Consider the following 27,456-nt stretch of genomic DNA (forward strand, 5'->3'; position numbering starts at 1 on the left):
TTTGCAGTAGGCGGAGCTATGAAAATCATCTCTTTCCACCCCTGTCTAATCCACAGCGCTTGGAACCGCCAAGCGTGCAATGCTGCGGATTAGTTTCTAAATTTACACACATTTACACAGCTGTAAGGAGCCAACCAATTCCAGCCCTGTGCTGATGAGGGCCTAAAGCCCGAAACACGTGTCCACAGGTAGGAATTCGTTGGCTGTGTAAATTTAGAAACTAATCCGCAGCATTGCAGAGATGATTTGCATAGCTCCGCCTACTGCAAAGGTTTCTGGGTAAACCTGCTATTCTTTGTATTATGCTGCTTGCAAGTACTTTCCGTTTCAGGAAAGCATCCACTACGTATGACCAAATTGAGAGAGATAGCGCTAGGCTCAGTGAGCAGTTGTCCAACAGCTAATTTATGTGTTTGGGCACCTTAAGAGCATTTTCAGGTCATATTATTCTATAAGGCGGGGACTACATGGTGACTTCTGTCACACGACTAAGGTTTACTAGGCGTCGCTGCTACACTGTAGCCAAATACAAGTGAACAGGGTCACTTGTGACCCCCAGGGTACAGAAACAAACAGATGACAAAAAAAAAACACAGACAGGGTTGGACTTCTTATGACTTGCTTGTCACAGTCGCACTGCTACCCCATTTACTTGCATTGCGCTGCAATGTAGCAACACCTAGGGAACCTTGGTAGAGTGACAGACGTTGTCCTATATGAGTAGGGCATGTACTCTACTCGTTTTCCCTCTTGAAAATCAACAAAGTAGACTTGTGTCAAAATTATCTATTGCTTTTTTTTTCAAAGAGGTCTTAGGGCACAACGACTAATCAGACCTCAGCTTTCAGAACTCAACTTGCAAAGCATCACTTTTACCTACTGATTCTTTGTTACATTTATTTTATATTAGGAAGAATAATGGCTTAAAAGTCATTTAGTACATATATACAAGAAAAGATAGACAAGGTCCAAAAACGCAAGCACGAGCACCCCTTCTACAGGAAACTCACCTGTATGTTTTCCATATACAGAAACCTTGATGTTATTATGAGATTCAACTAGTCTGTGCAGTTTAACTGATTGCTGTAAATTGGGGGAAGCAGATGTGTGTAAAATGTTAGAACAGTAAAGCAAGCTTGATAATGCATTATTCTGTATTATTAGGGAAAAAATACCGTACTAAGCATGCTGCTTGTTAAAGAGGTGATTTTCGCCTTATAGAAAGTAATTAATATTTACTTAAAAGTGGTAGTAAGTAATACATTTTAATGAAGCTGCTTGTGTGTTCCACGTCCAGCTCACATGCAAAATGCAGTAATTATTACATGCCAGTATGAAATTAAAATACTGCTACAAGAAGTAATCATGGCAGGAACTGAGTCATCATGAAGATACAATGTAATGGCACTAGGGTTAGTCTGAACAAACTTGTTGGCCCTGATTGCATAGTCACTACTGTCATCAGTGGTGTGGCAATACAGGGTGGAGTGTCCCTGGTACCCATTTTGCATCAGGGATTCAAGAGCTATAGCCTGGCCTGCAGGTGATATTGGATCCCTCATGCTTATATGCAACTTTTAGTTGTGAAATGTTGTAAGGGAATCTTTAAATCAGGTATAAAAAATACAGTTATATTTTCTAAGAATTAAACAAAGTCAAATTTAACAAAAAAATAAAGAGGGAAACTCAAAAATATTTTCCTTTTTAATTTCAGACTAAAAATCACATAAAAAACATACCATTTTTACCACCTATATCCAGAGGTGTATCTAGGGGGGCAGGCAGGGTATCTGCCCCAGGTCAGCCAGCAGGGGGTGCCGTGGGTCGACTGATGTGTGTAGTCCAAGGTGTCTCCACAGCAGCTGCATTTTGCCGCCCCACACACTGGGATTCGGCTGTTCTCTGAGCCGACAGTCAAACTGACAGCCAACTCAAAGCAGATGTGGTGCGCCGGCTCCAAGTGATCAATTATACTTGCGCCTTTGAGGGGTATGCATGAGAAAAAAGTATGAGTGGGTGAAGAGTGCAGACACAGTATGGGGAACGAATGGGAGGAGAAATTTGAGGACAGTATGAGGAGGGAGGGGGCAAGATAGGTGCAGACACAGTATGGGGGGGCAGGATGGGTGTGGACACAGTATGAGGAATGAGGGGTTGGGATAGGCGCTAAAACAGCATGGGGAGCGAGTGACTGGATGGGTGCAGAAACAGTATGGTGAGAGGGGGATGGCTGCAGACACAGTATGAGTAGCGAGGGGAGAATATATGTGGACAAAGTGGAAGAATGTATGCGCACACATTAGGGGCAACAAGGGTGATGGGATGGGTGCAGACATAGTATGGGGGAGTCAGGGGATATGTAAGGAGGCAGTATGGAAAGTGACAGGGTAAAAATATGAGGAGACAGTATGGTTATCAGGGGGATGTGAGAGGAGACAGTATGAGGAGGGGGGACATGTGTGATGAGACTTACTGAGGGGAACAGTGTGAGGAGATAGTATGGAGGAGAAAAGTGTGAGTGGGCACAGAATAGAGGCTTGAGTAGTTTGGGAAGGTAGCATGGGGGGACAGTGTAAGGGTACAGACAGGAAGGGACTGTATACCTGCCAAGGAGGGGTGTTATGATGCGGTGGTTTAGGAGCAACATGGAACGAGCTCTGAAGGAAGTGGTAACTGTACTGACCGCAGTCCCTAAGCTCAACACAACACTAGAAGTAGCCGTGGGATGCTCCTAACTCTCCCTAGGCACCTCGTCACCGCCTAAGAGCTAACTACCCCTAAAGATAGAAGCAGGAAAACTATCTTGCCTCAGAGAAAATCCCCAAAGGATAGATTAGCCCCCCACAAATAATGACTCTGAGTGGAGAGGGAAAAGACATACACAGAATGAAACCAGGATGAGCACAGGAGGCCAGTCTAACTTGATAGAAAGGACAGGATGGAATACTGTGCGGTCAGTATAAAACACTACAAAAATCCACGCAGAGTTTACTAAAAATCTCCACACCTGACTAAAGGTGTGGAGGGTAAATCTGCTTCCCAGAGCTTCCAGCCATTAATTAATTCATACGGATAACGCTGGACAAACATAGAAAGCACAGAACGGATAAGTCCACAATCTTTGAACAGAAAAGAGCAAGCAAAAACTTAGCTTTGCTGAACTGGTCAGGATAACAGGGAACTCCAAAGAGATGTGAATCCAACCAGGAACCATTTACAAGTGGCACTGGCTGAAGGACAGATCAGGCATAAATAGCCGAGCAGAAAAGACGATCAGTGGAAGCAGCTGAAGACAGCTAACTCCATGGAGCAGCCATACCACTTGAAACCACAAGAGGGAGCCCAAGAGCAGAACTCAAAAAAGTGCCACTTACAACCACCGGGGGGAGCTCAAGAGCGGAATTCACAACAGAGGGGGAGTGTGATGACGGGGTACAGTATAGAGACTTGGTCCTATAGGGGGACACGCTGTAAGAAGACCGTGTGAAGAGGGGGCCCAGTATGGAAAGAAAAGGGCAGTGTGGAGAGCTTGTACCATTAGAGGGACAGTGTGTGGGTCATATTTTTATTCAGGAGCATTAAAACAATGCTGCCTTTTTAAATGGTATCTTTTGGAGATGTGCTAGTTCCAGCAGTCATCCCATGGCCACGTCATTCATATGCGATTTTCATACTTACTGTCATGTGACAACTAGCTTTTCTTCCTGCTTCTCTCAGTTTTTCACTGAACATTGAAAGAATTAGGGCTCCTACTCACTTGCGCAAGACTCGGATGGGTCTCGCATGTTAATACCCGGCACTGCACCTGGCACAGAGGAGCGAAGTCTGCGGCTGCATGTATTCCTATGCGGCCGCACGCTCCAATCTGAGTGCCGGCAGCAGCGCCGGGTATTAACATATGAGACTCAACCGAGTCTCGCGAAATTGAGTAAGAGCCCTTAGAGAGAGCAGCTCGTCAGCATGTGGCTAAATGTGGAAATCACATACTGTATGTGCTTGGGGGGGGGGGGTGTTGGTGGAATTTATTCTTGTCCCAGGTGCCAGAAAACTTAGCTACGCCCCTGCCTATATTGATATCCTACAGAAATCCTGTAGGATTTGATATCCTAAAGAAACACATACCTGTCTTAATGTGTACACAGACAAGCCAATGCAAATCACAGACATGATTATAATGGCCACAGAATATTCAATGTATTGTTCAGCAAACCATAGGCAAACACTGAACAGCTGGAACACATAGAATGGACTCAGCACCTGAAAAAAAGGAAAAAAAAATGCAAGTAATCCATTATGTAAATACTTTTCAATGTGATTGAAGCTCTGACACCAGATACTGTGTTAAAATAAATTACTCCACAATCGAAAATTAATAATACAATAAACTTGCCGAGCTACAGCACAAACAAAAAAGGTCTAAAAAATAAAATGTACTAGAACAATTAAGAGTAATCTAATTTGAAAGGTTTTGATATTGATTACTTTGATATTCATTGGCCTGATCTTATTCATCAATATCAGATCGGTGGTGTGTTAATATGCTGAACACTCCCATTAATTGACCAATTGAAGGGATTACAGGGCGAGAACCATTGACTGCCGCTTCACCATCTATGTTTAAGAGGCAAAATATCATACATTATGACCCCAATTTATCAAACAAGATTTGCTAGAATTCTGGTGTAAAAGTGTTTGAAATGTCATTAGCGTTTTTACTCCAGTCCCGGCTTTTCAACAGTTTGAAAAGTGAGTAGACCTTTGCCAGGTGAGGGTGTAGCCAAGCATGGCCAGGAAATTTGTCCTAATATACACCACAAAAGTGTCATAAATTGTAACAGAAATATATTCCAGCCCTTTCTTGTGGTTGGGTACATCATCTGGAAGATGAGCCACATTCATCAAGTAGCGCCCAGCCCTTGACCCATCTTACTCCAATGCACTCTTCATCAAGAGACTGATGTGACTGCCAAATGCCAGTTTGATGACTATGTTTATATATATATGAACACCTGTAATAAAAACAGGCATTGCAAGTATTTCACTATTTGCTTGTATAAGGCCTTTATTTTGCTAAGGCTCAACAGCAAAATTGTATAAGATATGGTTTGATTTTTTTGACATTGTTATACTACTCAAACAATATATTAACCCTACAATTTTACCAAAAAGGGGTATCTGGTATGGGCAGAGGCATAGCTAGGGTTTTGGTTTTGGGGGGGGGGCAAAGCTTCTGAGTGGGACCCTAACCAGGTAACCTTGACTAGAGCTGGTTGAGGCACCCTAATAGTGGAGGAGAACCTCAGCAGATGAATGCGCTGTTGCTGAAACTAATCTGCCGAGATTACAAAAAAGACACATTTCACTTCTCATGTTTTCAGCATGTCACCAGCTATTCCCAACCTGCACAACCTCCTCATCCTACTGGCACCCCAATGCTGCTGCCATATATGTCCCTACTACTGCACCTGCTGTGTGGAACTGTGTGCCCTCTAAATTCTAAAGCAACCCTCTAGAGTATAGTAATGCTGGGCGCAAGTGCCCTAGAAAACAGTGCCCACATTTTGTCCCCTAGAAAGTAATAGTGCCCTGTGTGCCCCTTTCATAGTCTCAGTAACCTGAGTTCCCCTATAACAATAAGTGCCCACTTAACATTAAATAATGTCCCGAGTCTCCCCCCTGTACAGCTCCCTTATACACAGTATGAAGCTCTATTATACATAACATGATGCCTCCTCACTGTAATGTACCCCCACACAGTATACTGACTCCTTAGTAGCCCCGAACTGCTTAATGGACATAACACTGTGTGATGGCCCCTTCACTGTAATCCCCACACTGTATGACGGCCCCCTAGATAGCCTCCATCCATATAGTATAATGTGCCAGATAGTCCTCAATATAGTACAGGGTGGGCATTTATATGGATACACCTACTGTATATAAAATGGGAATGGTTGGTGATATCAACTTCCTGTTTGTGGCACATTAGTAGATGGGAGAGGGAAAACTTTGCAAGATGGCTGGTGAAAATGGTGGCCATTTTGAAGTTGACCATTTTGGATCCAACTTTATTTCTTCCAATGGAAAGAGGGCCATGTGACATCAAACTTATTGAGATTTTCACAAGAAAAACAATGGTGTGCTTGGTTTTAACGTAACTTTATTCTTTCATGAGTTATTTACAAGTTTATGACCACTTATAAAATGTGTTCAAAGTACTGCCCATTGTGTTGGATTGTCAATGCAACCCTCTTCTCCCACTCTTGACACACTGATAGCAACACCGCAGAAGAAATGCTAGCACAGGCTTCCAGTATCCTTTGTTTCAGATGCTGCACATCTCGTATCTTCACAGCATAGACAATTGCCTTCAGATGATCCCAAAGATAAAAGTCTACGGGGGTCAGATGGGGAAACTTTGGTGGCCATTCCACTGGCCCACGACGACCAATCCACTTTCCAGGAAACTGTTCATGTAGGAATGCTCGGACGTGACACCCATAATGTGTTGGTGTACCATATTATAGGCATCAGGTCCGAGCATTCCTACATGAACAGTTTCCTGGAAAGTGGACTGGTCATCGTGGGCCAGAGGAATGGCCACCAAGGTCTCCCGATCTGACCCCGTTAGACTTTTTGTCTATGCTGTGAAGATACAAGATGGGTAGCATCTGAAACAATGGATACTGGAAGTCTGTGCTATGATTTCTTCCCCATAGGCCTGTATATTATAATGCACTCTCCATAGGCCTGTATAGTATAATGCACTCCCTATAGGCCTGTATAGTATAATGCACTCCCCATAGGCCTGTATAGTATAATGCACTCCCCATAGGCCTGTATAGTATAATGCACTCCCTATCTGCCTGTATAGTATAATGCACCCCAATTAGGCAGCCAGTACAGTATAATGCACCCCCATTAAGCAGCCAGTATAGTATAAGGCAGGCCCATAGGCAGCCAGTACAGAATAATGTACCCCTATAGGCAGCCAGTACAGTATAATGCACCCCCATTAGGAAGGCAGTACAGTATAATGCACCCCCATTAGGCAGCCAGTACAGTATAATGCACCTCCATTAGGCAGCCAGTACAGTATAATGCACTCCCATTAGGCAGCCAGTATAGTATAATGCTCCCGGATAAAAAAAAAAAAAAAAATACTCACCTCTCCTCCTTGTTCTCACAGTGCTGAGGGCCCGCTCATCTCCGAACTGCGGGAGCCGAGTACTGACATCATCGCGACCCTCTGTCAGTGCCGGCGTCGGTGACATCAGACGCTGACAGGGGAATGATGGGAGAGGGAGCGTAACACTCCTCCTCTCATCAATGCGGTCAACTGTATAGGTATCTAGCCGATACAATTGACCCTGCGATGATGAGCGGGGGGCCACTGCTAGCACAGGGCCCCCCACGCCTCTTCAGGGGCCCCATAATGGCCGAGTGGCAGAGAAGGAAGATTGATTCTCCCTGCTCTGCCACAGAATGTAACTGTATCAGCACAATTTGCTCGCCGATACAGTTACATAGCGTAGCTCTGGGTGGGCCCCCTCAGAGCATGGGGCCTGGGTTCACAGCCCCCTCTGACCCCCAGCAGCTATGCTACTGGGCATGGGGGAGCATTCTATGGGGGAGTGTTGTGAATTCTGTTGTCAAGCTCCCTCCTGTGGTCATGAATGGTACTTCGCTGGTTCTGTCCATGGGCTTCCTCTGGTGGTTGTGAGTGGGGCTGCGGCTTCTGAGTTTCCTTCCACAGGTGACGAGGTTAATTCGTTAGCTGGCTGCTCTATTTAACTCCACTTAGATCATTGCTCCATGCCACCTGTCAATGTTCCAGTATTGGTCTAGTTCGCTCCTGGATCGTTCTTGTGACCTGTCTTCCCAGCAGAAGCTAAGTTCCTGCTTGTTTTTCTCTGTTTGCTATTTTTCTGTCCAGTTTGCTATTTTGATTTTTGTCTTGCTTGCTGGAAGCTCTGGGATGCAGAGGGAGCGCCTCCGCACCGTGAGTCGGTGCGGAGGGTCTTTTTACACCCTCTGCGTGGTCTTTTTGTAGTTTTTGTGCTGACCGCAAAGTTACCTTTCCTATCCTCTGTCTGTTCAGTAAGGCTACGTTCACATTAGCGTCATGCGACGCTGCGTCGTCGACGCACGACAACGCATGCGTCATGCGCCCCTATCTTTATCATTGGGGACGCATGCGTTGCGTTGTCGTGCGTTTTCGGTAAAATGCACGACGCATGCGTCGTTTCACCGCACCTGGATGGCGTCGGAGATGCTACATGTTGCATTTTTGTAGCGTCCAAAAAACGCACGCGTCGCACTTGCGTCGCTCGTGCGTCGTCAATGCGTTACAATTTCCCATTGAAACCTATTGACAACGCACTTGCGTCGCGTGTGTGCGTCGTGCGTGCGTTGTGCGACGCATGCGTCGTTAGATAAAATTAATCAAAAAAGTGTCTAGACAGTGTCTAGACAGTGCAAACAGTGATAAAAACATCCCCATATATAAAGAAAATGTTTGGATTGTTTGTCACTTCTGCTGCAGGCTACACATGAGACTAGACACTACTAGACACACTACAAGATTGTCTTTTCATCCGCTGTCCAGAGATGTAAGTATAGAATGATTCTGTGCATTTTCTACATGTTTTTTAAAATTGTTTTTGCAAGTTGTGTATTATATTCTGCACTGTGGTTTTTTAAAGATATTGTTGTATTTTTAGTCTGGTTGTGATGTATGGCGTTGTGTAGAATGGCGTTTCATTGTCTGTGGCCTTGATTATTGTTCTTTCCAGGATAGATTTTTCTTTTCCATTTTATTGGTTTGGTGGTGTTTTTTGTATTCAGTTGTGATGTTTTCTTGCGTTATATGATGGCGTTTAATAGTCTCCGGCCCTGTCGGTTTTATTGTTAAGTATGGTAGTATAGAATGATTCTGCGCCCTTTTATTAAATGTAATAATTTTTTAATGCAAGTTGTGTATTATGTTCAGCACTGTGGTTGTGTAAAGACATTGTTGTATTTTTAGTCTGGTTGTGATGTATGGCGTTGTATAGGATGGCGTTTCATTGTCTGCGGCCTTGATTATTGTTCTTTCCAGGATAGATTTTTCTTTTCCATTTATTGGTTTGGTGGTGTTTTTTGTATTCAGTTGTGATGTTTTCTTGCGTTATATGATGGCGTTTAATAGTCTCCGGCCCTGTCGGTTTTATTGTTAAGTATGGTAGTATAGAATGATTCTGCGCCCTTTTATTAAATGTAATAATTTTTTAATGCAAGTTGTGTATTATGTTCAGCACTGTGGTTAGTGTTGTGAATTCTGTGGCTGAGTTCACTTCTGTGGTCACAAGTGGTATTGCAGTCTCTGGGCTTCCTCCCTCAGGTGTTTTGGTGAGCTCGTTGGCTGCCTTGCTATTTAGCTCCACCTGAGTCTGTCTTCCTTGCTCCTTGTCAATGTTCCAGTGTTGGATCTGAGCTACTGCATCTTTCCTTGGGCCTGCTGCTCTGCTAGATAAGTGCTTCTAGTTTGTTTTCTGTTTTTTCTGTCCAGCTTGCTATTAACTTTTGCTGGAAGCTCTGAGAAGCAAAGGGGTGCACCGCCGTGCTGTTAGTTCGGCACGGTGGGTCTTTTTGCCCCTTTGCGTGGTTTTCGTTTTAGGGTTTTTTGTAGACTGCATAGTTCTCTTTGCTATCCTCGCTCTGTCTAGAATATCGGGCCTCACTTTGCTGAATCTATTTCATTCCTACGTTTGTCTTTTCATCTTGCTAACAGTCATTATATGTGGGGGGCTGCCTATTCCTTTGGGGTATTTCTCTGAGGTAAGTCAGGCTTGTATTTCTATCTTCAGGCTAGTCAGCTCCTCAGGCAGTGCCGAGTTGCATAGGTAGTTGTTAGGCGCAATCCACTGCTGCTTATAGTTGTGTGAGGATAGATCAGGTACTGCAGTCTACAGAGATTCCACGTCTCAGAGCTCGTCCTATTGTTTTTGGTTATTGCCAGATCTCTGTATGTGCGCTGATTACTGCACGCTGTGTTGCCTGATTGCCAGCCATAACAGTACAAGGAGCCCCACCAATGATTCCCAATAGAGGGAAAAAAGAAATCCTGACATCATTTTTTTTTCTTAGCTCTGTCTTCAGTCTTTTTTTTCCCCTAGACATTAGAGTGCTTCAGGACACAGCTGTGGACATGGATATTCAGGCTCTGTGCTCCTCAATGGATAATCTCGTTGTAAATGTACAAAAGATTCAAGATACTATTGATCAGAAATCGATGCTAGAACCAAGAATTCCGATTCCTGATTTGTTTTTTGGTGACAGAACTAAGTTCCTGAGCTTCAGAAATAATTGTAAGCTATTTTTGGCCTTGAAACCTCATTCTTCTGGTAATCCTATTCAACAGGTTTTGATTATTATTTCTTTTTTGCGCGGCGACCCACAGGACTGGGCGTTTTCTCTTGCACCAGGAGATTCTGCATTGAGTAATGTTGATGCATTTTTCCTGGCGCTCGGATTGCTTTACGATGAGCCTAATTCAGTGGATCAGGCTGAGAAAAATCTGCTGGCTTTATGCCAGGGTCAGGATGATGTAGAAGTATATTGTCAGAAATTTAGGAAATGGTCAGTACTCACTCTGTGGAATGAATCTGCACTAGCGGCTTTGTTCAGAAAGGGTCTCTCTGAAGCTCTTAAGGATGTAATGGTGGGATTTCCTATGCCTGCTGGTTTGAATGAGTCTATGTCCTTGGCCATTCAGATCGGTCGTCGCTTGCGCGAGCGTAAATCTGTGCACCATCTGGCGGTACTGCCTGAGAGTAAACCTGAGCCTATGCAGTGCGACAGGACTATGACTAAAGTAGAACGGCAAGAACACAGACGTCTGAACAGACTGTGTTTCTATTGTGGTGATTCTACTCATGCTATTTCTAATTGTCCTAAACGCACTAGGCGGTTCGATAGCTCTGCCGTTATTGGTACTGTACAGTCCAAATTCCTTTTGTCCATTACCTTAATGTGCTCTTTGTCATCGTATTCTGTCATGGCGTTTGTGGATTCAGGCGCTGCCCTGAATCTGATGGATTTGGATTATGCTAAACGTTGTGGATTTTTCTTGGAGCCTTTGCGGTGTCCTATTCCGTTGAGAGGAATTGATGCTACACCTTTGGCCAAGAATAAGCCTCAGTACTGGGCCCAGCTGACCATGTGCATGGCTCCTGCACATCAGGAAGTTATTCGCTTTCTGGTACTGCATAATTTGCATGATGTGGTCGTGTTGGGGTTGCCATGGCTACAAACCCATAATCCAGTATTGGATTGGAACTCTATGTCGGTAACCAGCTGGGGTTGTCAGGGAGTACATGGTGATGTTCCATTTTTGTCTATTTCGTCATCCATTCCTTCTGATATCCCAGAGTTCTTGTCGGACTTTCAGGATGTATTTGAAGAGTCCAAGTCTGATGCCCTACCTCCGCATAGGAATTGTGATTGTGCTATCGATTTGATTCCTGGTAGTAAATTCCCTAAGGGTCGTTTATTTAATTTGTCCGTACCTGAACACGCCGCTATGCGCAGTTATGTGAAGGAGTCCCTGGAGAAGGGACATATTCGCCCATCGTCGTCACCATTGGGAGCAGGGTTCTTTTTTGTAGCCAAGAAGGATGGTTCGCTAAGACCGTGTATTGATTACCGCCTTCTTAATAAGATCACTGTTAAGTTTCAGTATCCCTTGCCATTGATTTCTGACTTGTTTGCTCGGATTAAGGGGGCTAGTTGGTTTACTAAGATTGATCTTCGTGGTGCGTATAATCTGGTGAGAATCAGGCAGGGAGATGAATGGAAAACGGCATTTAATACGCCCGAGGGTCATTTTGAGTATCTGGTGATGCCGTTCGGACTTGCCAATGCTCCATCTGTTTTTCAGTCTTTTATGCATGACATTTTCCGTGAGTATCTGGATAAATTCTTGATTGTTTACTTGGATGACATTTTGATCTTCTCAGATGATTGGGAGTCTCATGTGAAGCAAGTCAGAATGGTTTTCCAGGTACTGCGTGCTAATTCCTTGTTCGTGAAGGGATCAAAGTGTCTCTTCGGTGTGCAGAAAGTTTCATTTTTGGGGTTCATCTTTTCCCCTTCTACTATCGAGATGGATCCGGTTAAGGTTCAGGCCATCCAGGATTGGACTCAGCCGACATCTCTAAAAAGTCTGCAGAAATTCCTGGGCTTTGCTAATTTTTATCGTCGCTTCATCTGTAATTTTTCTAGCATTGCCAGACCATTGACCGATTTGACCAAGAAGGGTGCTGATTTGGTTAATTGGTCTTCTGCTGCCGTGGAAGCTTTTCAGGAGTTGAAGCATCGTTTTTGCTGTGCCCCTGTGTTGTGTCAACCTGATGTTTCTCTTCCGTTCCAGGTCGAGGTTGATGCTTCTGAGATTGGTGCAGGGGCGGTTTTGTCACAGAGAGGTTCTGGTTGCTCAGTGTTCAAACCATGTGCTTTCTTTTCCAGGAAATTTTCTGCTGCTGAGCGTAATTATGATGTGGGCAACCGAGAGTTGCTGGCCATGAAGTGGGCATTCGAGGAGTGGCGTCATTGGCTTGAGGGTGCTAAGCATCGCGTGGTGGTTTTGACTGATCATAAGAACCTTACTTATCTTGAGTCTGCCAAGCGCTTGAATCCTAGACAGGCCCGTTGGTCGTTATTTTTTGCTCGTTTTGATTTTGTGATTTCATACCTTCCGGGCTCTAAAAATGTGAAGGCGGATGCTCTGTCTAGGAGTTTTGTGCCCGACTCTCCGGGGTTATCTGAGCCGGCGAGTATCCTCAAGGAAGGAGTCATTGTGTCTGCCATCTCCCCTGATTTGCGGAGAGTGTTGCAGAAATTTCAGGCTAATAAACCTGATCGTTGTCCGGCCGAGAAACTGTTCGTCCCTGATAGGTGGACTAGTAAAGTTATCTCTGAACTTCATTGTTCGGTGCTGGCCGGTCATCCAGGAATCTTTGGTACCAGGGAGTTGGTTGCTAGATCCTTCTGGTGGCCATCTCTGTCACGGGATGTGCGTGCTTTTGTGCAGTCCTGTGGAATTTGTGCTAGGGCTAAGCCCTGCTGTTCACGTGCCAGTGGGTTGCTTTTGCCCTTGCCGGTCCCGAAAAGGCCTTGGACACATATTTCGATGGATTTCATTTCTGACCTTCCCGTTTCTCAAAAAATGTCGGTCATTTGGGTGGTCTGTGATCGCTTTTCTAAAATGGTCCATCTGGTGCCCTTGGTTAAATTGCCTTCCTCCTCTGATTTGGTGCCTTTGTTCTTCCAGCATGTGGTTCGTTTACATGGCATTCCTGAGAATATTGTTTCTGACAGAGGTTCCCAGTTTGTCTCGAGGTTCTGGCGAGCCTTTTGTGGTAGGATGGGCATTGACCTATCTTTCTCCTCGGCCTTCCATCCTCAGACTAATGGCCAGACCGAACGAACCAATCAGACCTTGGAAACATATCTGAGATGTTTTGTTTCCGCTGACCAGGATGATTGGGTGTCATTTTTGCCGTTGGCTGAGTTCGCCCTTAATAATCGGGCCAGCTCGGCTACCTTGGTCTCTCCATTTTTCTGCAATTCTGGGTTCCATCCTCGTTTCTCTTCAGGACAGGTTGAGTCTTCGGACTGTCCTGGTGTGGATTCTGTGGTGGACAGGTTGCAGCAGATCTGGACTCAGGTAGTGGACAATTTGACCTTGTCCCAGGAGAAGGCTCAGCTTTTCGCTAATCGCAGACGCCGTGTGGGACCCCGACTTCGTGTTGGGGATTTGGTTTGGTTATCTTCTCGTCATATTCCTATGAAGGTTTCCTCTCCTAAATTTAAACCTCGTTTTATTGGTCCGTATAGGATTTCTGAGATTCTCAATCCGGTGTCTTTTCGTCTGACCCTCCCAGACTCCTTTTCCATACATAATGTATTCCATAGGTCGTTGTTGAGGAGATACGTGGCACCTATGGTTCCATCTGTGGAGCCTCCTGCCCCTGTTTTGGTGGAGGGGGAATTGGAGTATATTGTGGAGAAGATTTTGGATTCTCGTGTCTCTAGACGGAAACTCCAGTATCTGGTCAAATGGAAGGGTTATGCTCAGGAAGATAATTCCTGGGTTTTTGCCTCTGATGTCCATGCCCCAGATCTTGTTCGTGCCTTTCATGTGGCTCATCCTGGTCGGCCTGGGGGTTCTGGTGAGGGTTCGGTGACCCCTCCTCAAGGGGGGGGTACTGTTGTGAATTCTGTGGCTGAGTTCACTTCTGTGGTCACAAGTGGTATTGCAGTCTCTGGGCTTCCTCCCTCAGGTGTTTTGGTGAGCTCGTTGGCTGCCTTGCTATTTAGCTCCACCTGAGTCTGTCTTCCTTGCTCCTTGTCAATGTTCCAGTGTTGGATCTGAGCTACTGCATCTTTCCTTGGGCCTGCTGCTCTGCTAGATAAGTGCTTCTAGTTTGTTTTCTGTTTTTTCTGTCCAGCTTGCTATTAACTTTTGCTGGAAGCTCTGAGAAGCAAAGGGGTGCACCGCCGTGCTGTTAGTTCGGCACGGTGGGTCTTTTTGCCCCTTTGCGTGGTTTTCGTTTTAGGGTTTTTTGTAGACTGCATAGTTCTCTTTGCTATCCTCGCTCTGTCTAGAATATCGGGCCTCACTTTGCTGAATCTATTTCATTCCTACGTTTGTCTTTTCATCTTGCTAACAGTCATTATATGTGGGGGGCTGCCTATTCCTTTGGGGTATTTCTCTGAGGTAAGTCAGGCTTGTATTTCTATCTTCAGGCTAGTCAGCTCCTCAGGCAGTGCCGAGTTGCATAGGTAGTTGTTAGGCGCAATCCACTGCTGCTTATAGTTGTGTGAGGATAGATCAGGTACTGCAGTCTACAGAGATTCCACGTCTCAGAGCTCGTCCTATTGTTTTTGGTTATTGCCAGATCTCTGTATGTGCGCTGATTACTGCACGCTGTGTTGCCTGATTGCCAGCCATAACAGGTTAGACATTGTTGTATGTTTCTGGTTGTGATGTATGGCGTTGTATGGCCTTTTATATTGTATCCGTCCCTGTTGGATTTATTGTAATGTATGGTGTGTTAATGTTTCTGCCCTTAATTTTTGGGGGTTGATAATTTTTACCTTTCAAAAATCTATTGTGTTTTTTGGGTTTCTCCATGCATACTGTACTTTTTAAACAAAAAAAAAAATACTCTTTTGGGATTACTACATAGGGTCTGTTGTAGATTAGTTTTCTTATCTTTAGGCTTTTGTTTACTTTGGCATTGGGTTGTCTCTGCCATTGTTTCTTTTAATCAATGTGGCAGTGTTGTTTGCTCAGCGTTAGTTCAGTTGGAGTGCAATGTTTTTTGTGGTTGAAATGAAAATGTTTTTTTTTTTATATATTGCTGGATTGTGCATAGGAGCATAGGATCAATGTTATTTTGCTTTTTTTTTCAGAATCAGAATTGCATTATGGCCAGCGATACCAGCAACACCCCACCGCTGACGAGTCCGGTGAGTACATGATCTACTATTGCTTACTATATTCGCTGTCATTTGTAGATGGGTCACTCAACTTTTTGGTAAACTATTTTGCAGGCTTCTTCAAGTGAGGAGGAGAACCAGGAGGAACAGAGGGAGCAGGAGCAGGGACCACGGGGCCAAGCTGTGGTTGCAGGACGGTGAGTAAGTTTTTATTTCAAACCTATTCATTTTTTTTCTGTAATTTTTTTTGTTTTTGCGGGTATGGGGGGTGGTGGGAGGGGGTGGTGGTGTTTGTGGTAGGTGGCGGTGGAGGAGGTAGGGACAACTCTTTTTTTTTCTTGCAAACATTAATATTTTCCTTTTATTCTAGGTTTCACAACGGGCCCTGGATGAACCACTGGATATTGACCTGATGGTGGCATCCATAGAAGCACGGGGCCCATTGTGGGACAGCCGTGACCCCCGGCACGCGGACCAGGGCATATTGCGGCGTCTGTGGTTAGAGGTGGCACAATCGCTGTGGGATGGCTTCGACAGCGCTTCCCCCAAGGCCAAAGCTAGTTTCCGTAAGTATTTCCAAAATGCTGCTGTGACCCATCATGCCAGGATTACACAACCGTCTGTGATGTCTTCTATTGGTATTGCACACGGTTGCGTAATCGTTTTCAATATATTCTCTAAAACATTTTTTATTTTTTTAATTTATACACAGTTAAACAATTGAGGACCAGATGGCGCTCCATGAAGGACCGCTTCAGGAGGGGCCTGAAAAAGGAGGGACAGAGCCGTAGTGGTGCTGCCGCTTCAAGGACCTCGGTGTACAAGTACAACCGTATACTGCAGTTCTTGCGACCGGTCCTTGAAAGCAGAGAGTAAGTATAGTACCTATGCACACACCTAGTTTTTACAACATGCATATTCACCTACTATATTCCAGCCACGTAGCTTATTGCCCAGCCAGTTATTTTGGCAAGTAAAAAGGAAAGCTCACCGAGGCGTGAAAAGTAAAAAATACATACTTTTATCCTCTTCAATAATAAGCAGAGGATGAAACATCAGCACAATACAATAGACACTATCTACGCGTTTCAGGTGACAGGGAACATCCGACCTGAAACGCGTAGATAGTGTTTTTATTGTATTGTGCAGATGTTTCATCCTCTGCTTCTGATTGAAGTGAATAAAGTATTTATTTTTTACTTTTCACGCCTCGTTGACCTCGAATTTTTTATTCATTTCTGGTCTTCTCACACTTGACACAGCGGCTCCCTTCTGTGATTACTACAATGGAGAGCTTGACTTACTAGTAATTTCCCTGAAATCATAAGTATACAGAAAACAGAAAGATAGTAGATTGGCCATGCCCAAGCAATATTTCATAGTGGAGTAGTATAGTGCCCATCCAGTTGTATCCCAGATTTTTTATACACAAAAAATTAAAATATAATAGACACGTCATACCTTCAACTGCAAGGCAGGTTATGTTCCCATGGTTGCTCAGCTCGCAGGACCTGTGATGTTGTCTCGGTCACATGACCGTGACGTCATGGCAGTTCCAACGTAAGCATAATTGTCTGGCGTTACAAACCGCAACCATGGGTGACTATTTGTAATTAAATAAATGCATTTTTTTTTAATATTGATGGTGCATATGCAGTGTCAATATTAAAAATAGGTTAATATTAATGGCGGCAATGGATACCTGGCGGTAAAGTTAATTAATGACGCATGTGAAATGTGATATTTAGTATACTAATGGTTTCATTATGTTTTCACAGAACATACAGCAGCACCCGCGAGGCTGTCCGACCCTCTGGAGCGGTCCTTTGTGAAGCGCCATCTGAACTGTCGCAGCCATCCCACAGCGAGAGCAGGTCTGCACCACCACAATCTGGCGAACCGGCAGCCGGTCCATCAGATGTTCCCCTGGCCGAGGCCTCTGGCGTTCCTTCCTTCGGGTCTTCCCGACAGCGTCAGCGGGCCTTGGACAGGGCGGTCATGCCCGAATTTTTACATTTGAGCACCGTATTTCAGAATGGTTTCAAGGCGCTGTGCGATAAAATGTCCAATATCGAACGGGGTCTTGAAAACATCAAAACGGATCTCTCGAGGCCGGCCAAACATTTTTTTTAGTGCCATTCACAAGGGCATGGTTGAACATCTTACGCCGGAACTCCAGATTTCGGTCATGCAGGGCTGCAATAATGCATATGTCACTGCTCTGCAGCAGGCTCGGGTCATGCAGTCAGCGACAAATGTGCCCGCAGTACCATCGCTGGCTGCCATGACTCCGACTCCTGCTGCAGAGCACCACCACAGAGCTCCGCGTGCCGAGGGCCACCGCCACCGCCACCACAGAACAGAGCCCCAAAGTTCAGAGCATGACAGGCCTTCAAGGGCACACAGACGGGAAGCCGACCCACACCCAGAGGGAGAGAGGAGGCAAAAAAAGAAGAAGACGACGACGACGACAAGCACTACGACCTTGGCTATGGCTGCTCCCAAAACTACCACCAGAACACAGCCTGGGTCGACCCGGAGCACACCAAGTACCCAGGCTGGGTCTACACGGAGTACACCCAGTACCCAGCCTGGGTCTACAAGGAGTACACCATCACAGACTGGATCTACCCGGAGCCGGAGTAGCCAGCCAAGGACACTGGTCGTCCCTCCTCCTCCCTCACCTCCTGCTTTGGCAGTCTCGCCACCATCAACTGACTGGATTGATGTCGGCATCCCGTCTAGTGTGATAGACTATGCTGCTTCCTCCCCCTCGTCCTCCTCCTCGGTCTCCTCAACACCCCCAAAAAGTGGGGGATATCAATCCCCTTTAATCGCTGATGTTGATACCCCCTAACATTTCCCATTCCTTTTTTTTTTGTGTCCCTAAATAAATTTTATATTTTTAAAAAAAAAAATTGTTTTTATTGTCTCAAATAAAGTTTGCACCAAATCACACCTTGCGCCGTATACACAAATCTTGTCTTTGTAACACCTGATGTGCAATGTCTGACAATATTTTTTCACATTTTTTTTTCATTTTTTTATAGGGCTGTCGCTCATTGTACTATCAGATGTTACAAACACAAACAGCATTGCTCAATATGTCAAGTTTAAAATGTACCATCACACAACGATTTCAGTATCGATAAAGTTGGTTTTTGTGTGTAACCGACGTCATCTTTTCTGAAATCGTAAAACGATTAGGCCCCTGCTGTGTCAGCGAATGATTTGGAATTTTTTGGGGTAACTGGTCACACGCTGTCATTGTTGGATCGGCGTGTTTGACACCGATCCAGCGATGTCTTTGTTTTAAACAAGGGAATATTGGGTTACTAGCGCAGTGTTTTAAACACTCAAATAAAATGTGAACAATACCCCACAAATATAAAAAGGTGTCAACCACGTCCCTCGCCGTCATCTTTCCGCACTGACTGACACTGTGATTCCCGCCCGTAAAGCAGAGCACACCGTTGACTTAATAATAAACGCTGTGCTGTGCTTTAGGGCTGGCACAGTACGGAAAGCTGACGGCGATGGACGTGTCACACACCGGAATGTAAGGGTTTTTTGTATTTTTTAAAATTACATTTACAATGGTAAACATCGTGAGTGCGGCCATAACACGGGGACTTGCTCTTTTTTGGTCGCTGGAGAGCTGTCTGTGTGACAGCTCTCCAGCAACCACGCTACAAATAAACAACGATCACGGTCCGGTCGTATCACTTGTCGGTCTCGTTGGATAATAGTTTTATTAATGTACATTAAGAATATTGGTCAGGTGAGGTGGTAGCAATGTTCACAGTGTCGCCACTATTTGACTCTGGACGATTTATAGCATCCTGAGTACAATAGTGTTAACTCTGTAGAGTTTTGCAAACATGATCGTCTCCCTCCTTGTAAAGCCAGGTTCCATATGCAAATAGTCTGCAGGATTAAAAATGGTTGACAAGGTGGGAGCCGATTATGTTATACGTCAAAACTATAGAACACACAAATTTTGTGGGACACGCATTACTTTCAATAAAATTGGATTTTATTACTATTACTATGGAAAAACGTATGGGAGATTTGTTTTTTGAAAACGGAAAGGCACAAGAACTTTATTTCAAAACACAACGCATTAGACAATCAGGGGACATTATAGGATGGTTAAATGAAATGGACTCCACAGTGTTTACATGACATCATAATAACAAGAAGAATTAAACCATATGATCTTGCCATGAAACACGGCCAACATCTGAAACAAAGTATGCAGCAAATTGGTCCCTCATATGAGCAATCTCCACAGTTGTCCGCAGAGGATGATCTTGATAATCAGGCAATGGATTTGGTATGGGTTCATCGAGTTCCACGTTGACTCTCTCTTTATCAATAATAAAATTGTGGAGAACCACACACGCCTTCACCACCTCATCCACTGTCTCAATTTTCAAATTTATAGCGGATCCTAAGATACGCCATTTGGAGACAAGGATTCCAAAGGCGCACTCCACAGTTCTTCTGGCCCTGGACAGTCTATAATTAAATATAGTTTTGGTGCGGTCCAACCCCCGACTGGAGTACGGTTTAAGTAGGTTGCCACTCATTTGAAAAGCCTCATCCCCAACAACAACAAATGGCAGGGCCGGGCCTTCGGTGTTGGGAAGAGGTCGTGGATGGGGGAAATTAAAATTTATTGTACAATCTTCGGCCCATATCAGACTCCTTAAATGTCCGTGAATCATTTGCACGGCCAAACGCTCCAATGTCCACAGCGAGAAACCTGCAGTCCGCACCTGCAATTGCCATCAGCACGGTGGAAAAGTATTTTTTATAATTAAAAAAAAGAGATCCACTTCTTGAAGGCTTGGTAATCCTAATGTGCTTCCCATCCACGGCTCCAATACAGTTAGGAAAAGAACACACTTGTTCGAATTTTTGGGCGTTGGCCTGCCATATTTCTCTTGTAGGGATGGGTAAAAATTTCTCCCGGAGGTTGTCCCACAATGCGCGGCATGTGTCGGCAATAATACCAGACAGTGTGGAGACTCCAATCCGAAACTGGAAATGCAGTGATCTCAATGTCTCTCCGGTAGCAAGGAAACTGACAAGAAGAAAAATAAATAAATGTAATTAATTAAATTGATTTGAAAAAATTTTTCATTCATAATTACAATCCCCCACCCCACAATAGCAAAACACATTACTTTAAAAAATAGCAAGAACATATAAATCCTTCACATTGCATTACGTACCGTAGAGTCACCAGCAGACGTTCCTCGGGGGAAATCGATTTACGGAGCTGCGTGTCCTGCCTGGAAATGCTTCCTTCCACCAGACGCAGCAGATATCGGAAGCTGTTTTGTGACATCCTGGTGTAGTCGAAGTATTTCTCCTGGTTCTCATTTAATTCACCAAACAGACAATGGTAGGCTCCACGACTCTCTCGGACTTCCACTATAGGGTGTAGCCAAAAACGCCGACGACTCCTTCTCCGTAGTTTGTCTCTTTTCCTCTGTTCATGACAGGCAATAGCATAAGCAATAGCAAGGGCTAATTCCAGCTCAAAATTGAGGTAGATACTCTCCATGGTACGCTCCATCCTGATGCTGTATGGTTGGAAATAATCTATGTCGGGGTATATACCACTATTACATTAATTCCCACCCTCATCTACCCATTGGTGGCATTATCTATTGTCTAGACACTAGACCCACCCTCTTCTATTCATTGGTGGTGTTATCTAGTGTCTAGACACTAAATTGTGTGTAAAGATATAATCATTGTTTGACAACGCATGCGTCGTAAAACGCTGCGTTTTTTGTAAAAACGCAACAAAAACGCACAAAAAACGCTGCATTTTACGACGCATCCGTCCGACGCTTGCGTCAAAAAAGGTGCGTTTTTGCGTGCGTTTCCGATCCGTCGTGCGTTGCGTCGGCGACGCAGCGTCGCATGACGCTAATGTGAACGTAGCCTAAGTCGGGCCTCACTTTGCTAAATCTATTTCATCTCTGTGTTTGTAATTTTCATCTTAACTCACAGTCATATGTGGGGGGCTGCCTTTTCCTTTGGGGAATTTCTCTGAGGCAAGGTAGGCTTTATTTTTCTATCTTTAGGGCTAGCCAATTCCTTAGGCTGTGACGAGTTGCATAGGGAGCGTTAGGAGCAATCCACGGCTATTTCTAGTGTGTGTGATAGGATTAGGGATTGCGGTCAGCAGAGTTCCCACGTCTCAGAGCTTGTTCTGTATTATTAGTAGCTATCAGGTCATTCCGTGTGCTCTTAACCACCAAGTCCATTATTGTCCTAACCAAAAGGTCATAACAGGGGAGCATTCTATGCGGTCTATTCATGTTAATGACCACCCAGGTAAGGCCCCTTTCACACTACGTTTTTCCTCACATTCAGTGGTCCGGTCAGGGCTTGCGTCCCAAAAAACAGGATTCGGGTGTATACACTTACTAGAGGAAAGCACACAGACATAGTGGACTGCAACTGGGTGTCTGCTTCCAGTAGATGCATGCACCTTAAAATTATGTACAATTATAGTCAATGGCCCTGTTGGCACATACACCAGAATCCCATTTTGAAAGGGGTTCGGACATAAAAGCTTAACAGTAAACAATAGTTTGGCAGTGTGTGACTTAGCACAGCCAACCAAAAGGTAAAGCCTGAAGGATAGATAAGAGTTTCCAGAGGGTGGGAGAGCTATTCAGTCCTAACACAAAAATAGAACCAGTTAAGGGTATGTGCATATGGTGTATTCTTCAGGCAGATTCCGCATGGAACTTGCCTCAAAAAGTACTCAATAAATGTTAAAAATATTGAACATATGCACAACAATGTCAAAACAACTTGCTGTGCATATGATCCATCTTTTGTAACGTCTTTCAATCACTTCAGGCTCTAAAGTCGCAAAGAAACTAAAAGAAGTAACCTGATCATTTTTAAGGTGAGTTCCGCTAGGAAGCCGCCATTATGTTTCGTATAGAATTAAAATAAAAAAAAAAGTCTGCAGCAAAGCTACAGGATAAATAAAGAGTAAGACAACAAAGAAGAGGCTTCAGGAAAAACATCGCCAGGGTTTTCCTAAAGTATCTGCTCCTTTAAAGTTGAGCAGGTATGCCGGCATCTGACAGATGTACATATCCTTAAAGACAGACAAGACTGTGAAAGAATTCTGGAAATAGTGAGTGCTGCAGATTGATCACTGACAACTAACATTAAACAGACTTCAGAAGTGGAAGCATGACCTCACCTAAAGTCCAGCGTCACACTTAGCGTAGGGAAATACGCTCTGTTTTTTACGGCCGTAATACGCAGAAAAGCTCCTTAACATTGATCCGTATTCAATGCGAGGATGCGATTTTTTCTCCAAAAATTATCCGTGTGTCATCCGCATGGCATCCGTACGGAGATTTTCTCGCCTGCTTGCAAAATGGACATAGAATGGATCCATGGGCTTAAATATTCGTGTAAATATATATATATATATATATATATATATATATATATATCAGTGAGACACATTTATATATTTACATTTACACTTAATACAGCGCTAGATAGCAGAAAAGCCGGTGGTTCAATTACCGGCTTTTGCTATCTCCTTCCTAAACCCGACAGGATATGAGACATGGTTTACATACAGTAAACCATTTCATATCCCTTATTTTTTACATATTCCTCACTACTAATGTTAGAAGTGTGTGTGTGCAAAATTTTGTGGCTCTAGCTGTTAAAATAAAGGGCTCCCTCGCAATTTTCTCTGCCAGAGTGGGAAAGCCAGTGACTGAGGGCAGATATTAATAGCCTAGAGAGGGTCCATAGATATTGCCCCCCCCCGGCTAAAAACATCTGCCCCCAGCCACCCCAGAAAAGGCACATCTGTAAGATGCGCCTATTCTGGCACTTAGCCTCTCTCTTCCCACTCCCCTGTAGCAGTGGGATATGGGGTAATAAAGGGTTAATGTCACCTTGCTATTGTAAGTAAATCCATCTGAAGGGGTTAAATAATTGTACAAGCAGGAGCCTGCAGCTGTTGCCTCTGCCTGTAAAAACTGGTGAATGAATGGAATGCAGGGGAATGTAGCTACCTAGACTTGCCCTGCTGGCATAACCTCATATGAACTGTAGCGTGAGAAAATATTCAGAAAAATTCCCACGCTAGAGTTCATATGAGGTTATGCCAGCAGGGGGCGCAACACTGCAAGTCTACGATGCTACGTTCCCCTGCAGACACTACTACACATTAGTAGTGAGTAGTGTTGAGCATTCCGATACCGCAAGTATCGGGTATCGGCCGATATTTGCGGTATCGGAATTCCGATACTGAATTCCGATACTTCCCGCGTATCGGATACCGGAATCGGAAGTTCCCAGAATTCAAATTGAACGCAGCAGCCAATGAGGAATGAATGAAAGTGTGGGCACATCCTGTTTAGCATGGTGGGCATGTAAGTACTGGCAAGGCTTGGATTGGCTGCTGAAATGATGTCACTCTGCACTATAAAAAAGCGCTGCCGCCATTTTGCGCTCACTCTGCTGTGATTTCAGTTAGGGACAGGACGCTGTGTTCTAACTGAGGGCCAGTTGAGCTTGCTAATTGCTTTATTTTCCTTTCCAAAGGCTAATTTAGCAAAACGCTGTGTGTTCTTCACTGTTCACCTTGCTCTTGCCTTGCAGCGCTGTTTTAACAGCGTTCTGCAAGGTCTCTGTGTGTGTGTGTGTGTGTGCAGCTCACTCTGTAGTCTGTGTGCAGCCATATACCCGGTTGTATTCAGCTCAGGGGGGGTTCACACTGCCTCACACAGTTGTTCTTCTTTGCTCTTAGTGCAGCCTGCTGCACATTTTTTCTCAAATTTCCTATTAGTGTTTTTCCACCAGTCTCCAGCTCTATTGTGGAAAAACACTACATAGGATAACCTAGAGGGGGGTTTTTGGGCCTTGCAGCGCCGTTTACGGCTGTCTGCACGGTCTCCGTGTGAGCCCAGCTCGCCCTGTAGTCTGTGTGCAGCCATAGCCGGTTGGATTCAGCTCAGGGTTCGTTACTGGCTCATACCTTGAGAAAAATTTTCCTTTTTTTCAAATAGTGCAGCCTGTTTAAAATTTGAAAAAAAAAATTCCTATTAGTGTCTTTCCACTCGTATCCAGCTAAATAGTGGAAAAACACTATATAGGATAACCTAGAGGAGGGTTTTTTGGCCTTGCAGCGCCGTTTACGGCTGTCTGCACGGTCTCCGTGTGAGCCCAGCTCGCCCTGTAGTCTGTGTGCAGCCATAGCCGGTTGGATTCAGCTCAGGGTTCGTTACTGGCTCATACCTTGAGAAAAATTTTCCTTTTTTTGAAATAGTGCAGCCTGTTTAAAATTTGAGAAAAAAAAAAATTCCTATTAGTGTCTTTCCACCAGTCTCCAGCTCAATTGTGGAAAAACACTACATAGGATAACCTAGAGGGTTTTTTTGGGGCCTTGCAGCGCCGTTTACGGCTGTCTGCACTGTCTCTGTGTGAGCGCAGCTCGCCCTGTAGTCTGTGTGCAGCCATAGCCGGTTGGATTCAGCTCAGGGTGCGTTACTGCCTCATACCTTGAAAAACAATTTCCTTTTTTTCAAATAGTGCAGCCAGTTTAAAATTTGAAAAAAAAAATTCCTATTAGTGTCTTTCCACTTGTATCCAGCTAAATAGTGGAAAAACACTATATAGGATAACCTAGAGGAGGGTTTTTTGGCCTTGCAGCGCCGTTTACGGCTGTCTGCACGGTCTCCGTGTGATTTAAACTAGCTCTGTAGCCCGATCTGCACCAAAAAAAAGGTTAAGTTCACCAAACACAACTTAACACTTGTGTAGGCCACATTTGAAAAATAATAAAGTTTAGTCCACAATTTACAACATTAGTGTTTCTTACACCTGTTAGGAGGAGCATTACAGGAATAAGCACACTAAGGCCTTAGTACTTTTCTGCTTATCTTTATCTGTCAACCAAGATGAAGAGGGCAGGGAGTAAGGCACGTGGGCGTGGGCGCGGAGCAGGGAGAGGAGCAGGGAGAGGACGTGGTGATTCTGTGCCTGCTGCGGGCGCCGGTGACTCGTCGTCACTCAGTTTCAGCAGGGAACAGTCCTTCATGCGCAGCTTTGTCGGAGAGCGCCGTGCACCGCTGCTGCGTGAAGACCAAATTGAAGCCGTTGTCGGGTGGATGGCAGCTAACGCCTCGGCATCGACTTCAGTTAGTGCCACATCCTCTCAGGCACAGAGCACTGGAGAGCAGCCATCTGTCTCTTCACCACCTGCCAAATTGGCCAGGCAGTCAGAGAGCCCAGGACAGGAGCCGTCTCTACTTCTGTTCTCTGAATCTCTTGGCTTGGAAACAGGGGGCCAGCCAAGCAGCATTGGAGAAATGGAAGAAGAGGCAGTGTGCAGTGATGCCCAACACCTTTTTCTCTCTGACTCTGAAGAGGCAGGTGGGCCAGTGCCTCCGGTGACCACAGCGCAGTACGCATCTGATGATGAAACTCAGGTGCCGCTTTCTCGTGCGTACTGTGCTGCTGAGACTACCCAGGAGGAGCAGTTGGTGGCAGAGGGTAGTGGAGATGATGAGGTCCTTGACCCATCGTGGCGTGAGGAACAGGAAGGTGGTGGGAGCAGCTCAGAGGAAGAGCTTCCTCTTACGGGCCAAAGAGGGAGAGGGAGGGGGAAGACTGCGGAGCCTGTAGCCTCCACTTTGGCACCCGTTAGGAGCCTGTCTCTTTCCAAAGCCAAAAAGGGCGCTCCCAAGACTTGCAGTGCCTGGTCCTTTTTTGACACAGTTGCAGATGACATTTGTTTTGTCAAATGCAAGCTGTGTCATCATAAAGTAAAAAGAGGGAAAAATGTCAGCAACCTCAATACCACAAATATGTGGAAACATGTGCGGACCAGGCACGCGGTGGAGTTACAGAAACACACTGAAGATGTAGGCCAACCAACAGCGGCAGCTACCACCTCTTCAGCTCGTGTTGCCTCTTCCTCCAGCTCACGCACAGCTGGTTTGGCTTCCTCCCAGAGACCTTGTGTAATTCCACCCACAGCACCACCTTCCCAGTCATCCTCACACTCCCAGTCTACTCTACAGCCATCGGTAGTACAGGCATGGGAGAAAAGGCGGGCATTCTCGGCCAACCACCCCCGAGCACAGGCTCTGAATGCAGGCATTGCCAAACTGTTGTCCCTGGAAATGCTCTCGTTCAGGCTGGTGGAGACTGACAGCTTCCGTGACTTGATGGCATTGGCAGTCCCACAGTACAAGGTGCCCAGCCGCTTTTACTTCAGCAGGCAGGCTGTCCCTGCCCTGCACAGGCATGTTGAGGCAAACATAAAACATGCGCTACTGAACGCCGTCAGTAGCAAGGTCCACCTCACCACCGATGCGTGGACCAGTCAGCATGGACAGGGGCGATATGTTTCCCTCACTGCCCATTGGGTTAATGTTGTTGAGCCAGGTACAGATCGTGCGAGTGGCGCAGGACGTGTCCTGCCCACTCCAAGGATTGCAGGAATCCAGTCTGTACGCATCGACTCCTCCTCTTACACCAGTTCCTCTGATTCCTCTCTGCAGGATCCGTCACAGTCCACCCCCACATGGACCCGTGAACGTTTACCTATGACCGACATGAGCACAGCCGTGGCCAAACGTCAGCAGGCCGTCTTGAAACTAGTTTCATTGGGGCATCGAAGCCACACAGCGCAGGAGCTCTGGAATGCCATAAAGCAGGAGAGCGATGTGTGGTTACTGCCAGCGAATCTCCAGCCAGGCATGGTAGTGTGTGACAATGGCCGAAATCTGGTGGCAGCTTTGGCCCTTGGCAACCTCACTCACATCCCATGTCTGGCACATGTGCTCAATTTGGTTGTGCAGAGTTTTCTGAGGGACTATCCGGATCTTGATGCCCTGCTGCACAAGGTCCGCCTAGAGTGTGCTCACTTGCGGCGTTCCAGCTTGGCCAGAT

At 45.3% G+C, this 27,456-nt stretch overlaps 1 protein-coding gene across 1 annotated transcript in view; it reads right to left on the reverse strand.

Annotated features, from left to right (window-relative positions):
- Positions 1-27,456, reverse strand: part of LOC138638129 (probable cation-transporting ATPase 13A4) — a 285,554-nt gene that overhangs the window by 104,059 nt on the left and 154,039 nt on the right. Inside the window, exons 7-8 of the mRNA XM_069727162.1 lie at positions 4,123-4,257; positions 1,011-1,083 (exon numbers count right to left, since the gene is read on the reverse strand). Of these exons, the coding sequence (XP_069583263.1) occupies positions 1,011-1,083; positions 4,123-4,257 (208 nt within the window). The remainder of the gene's footprint in view (positions 1-1,010; positions 1,084-4,122; positions 4,258-27,456) is intronic.

This window comes from Ranitomeya imitator, chromosome 5, assembly GCF_032444005.1.
Source record: "Ranitomeya imitator isolate aRanImi1 chromosome 5, aRanImi1.pri, whole genome shotgun sequence".
NCBI lineage: Eukaryota > Metazoa > Chordata > Amphibia > Anura > Dendrobatidae > Ranitomeya > Ranitomeya imitator.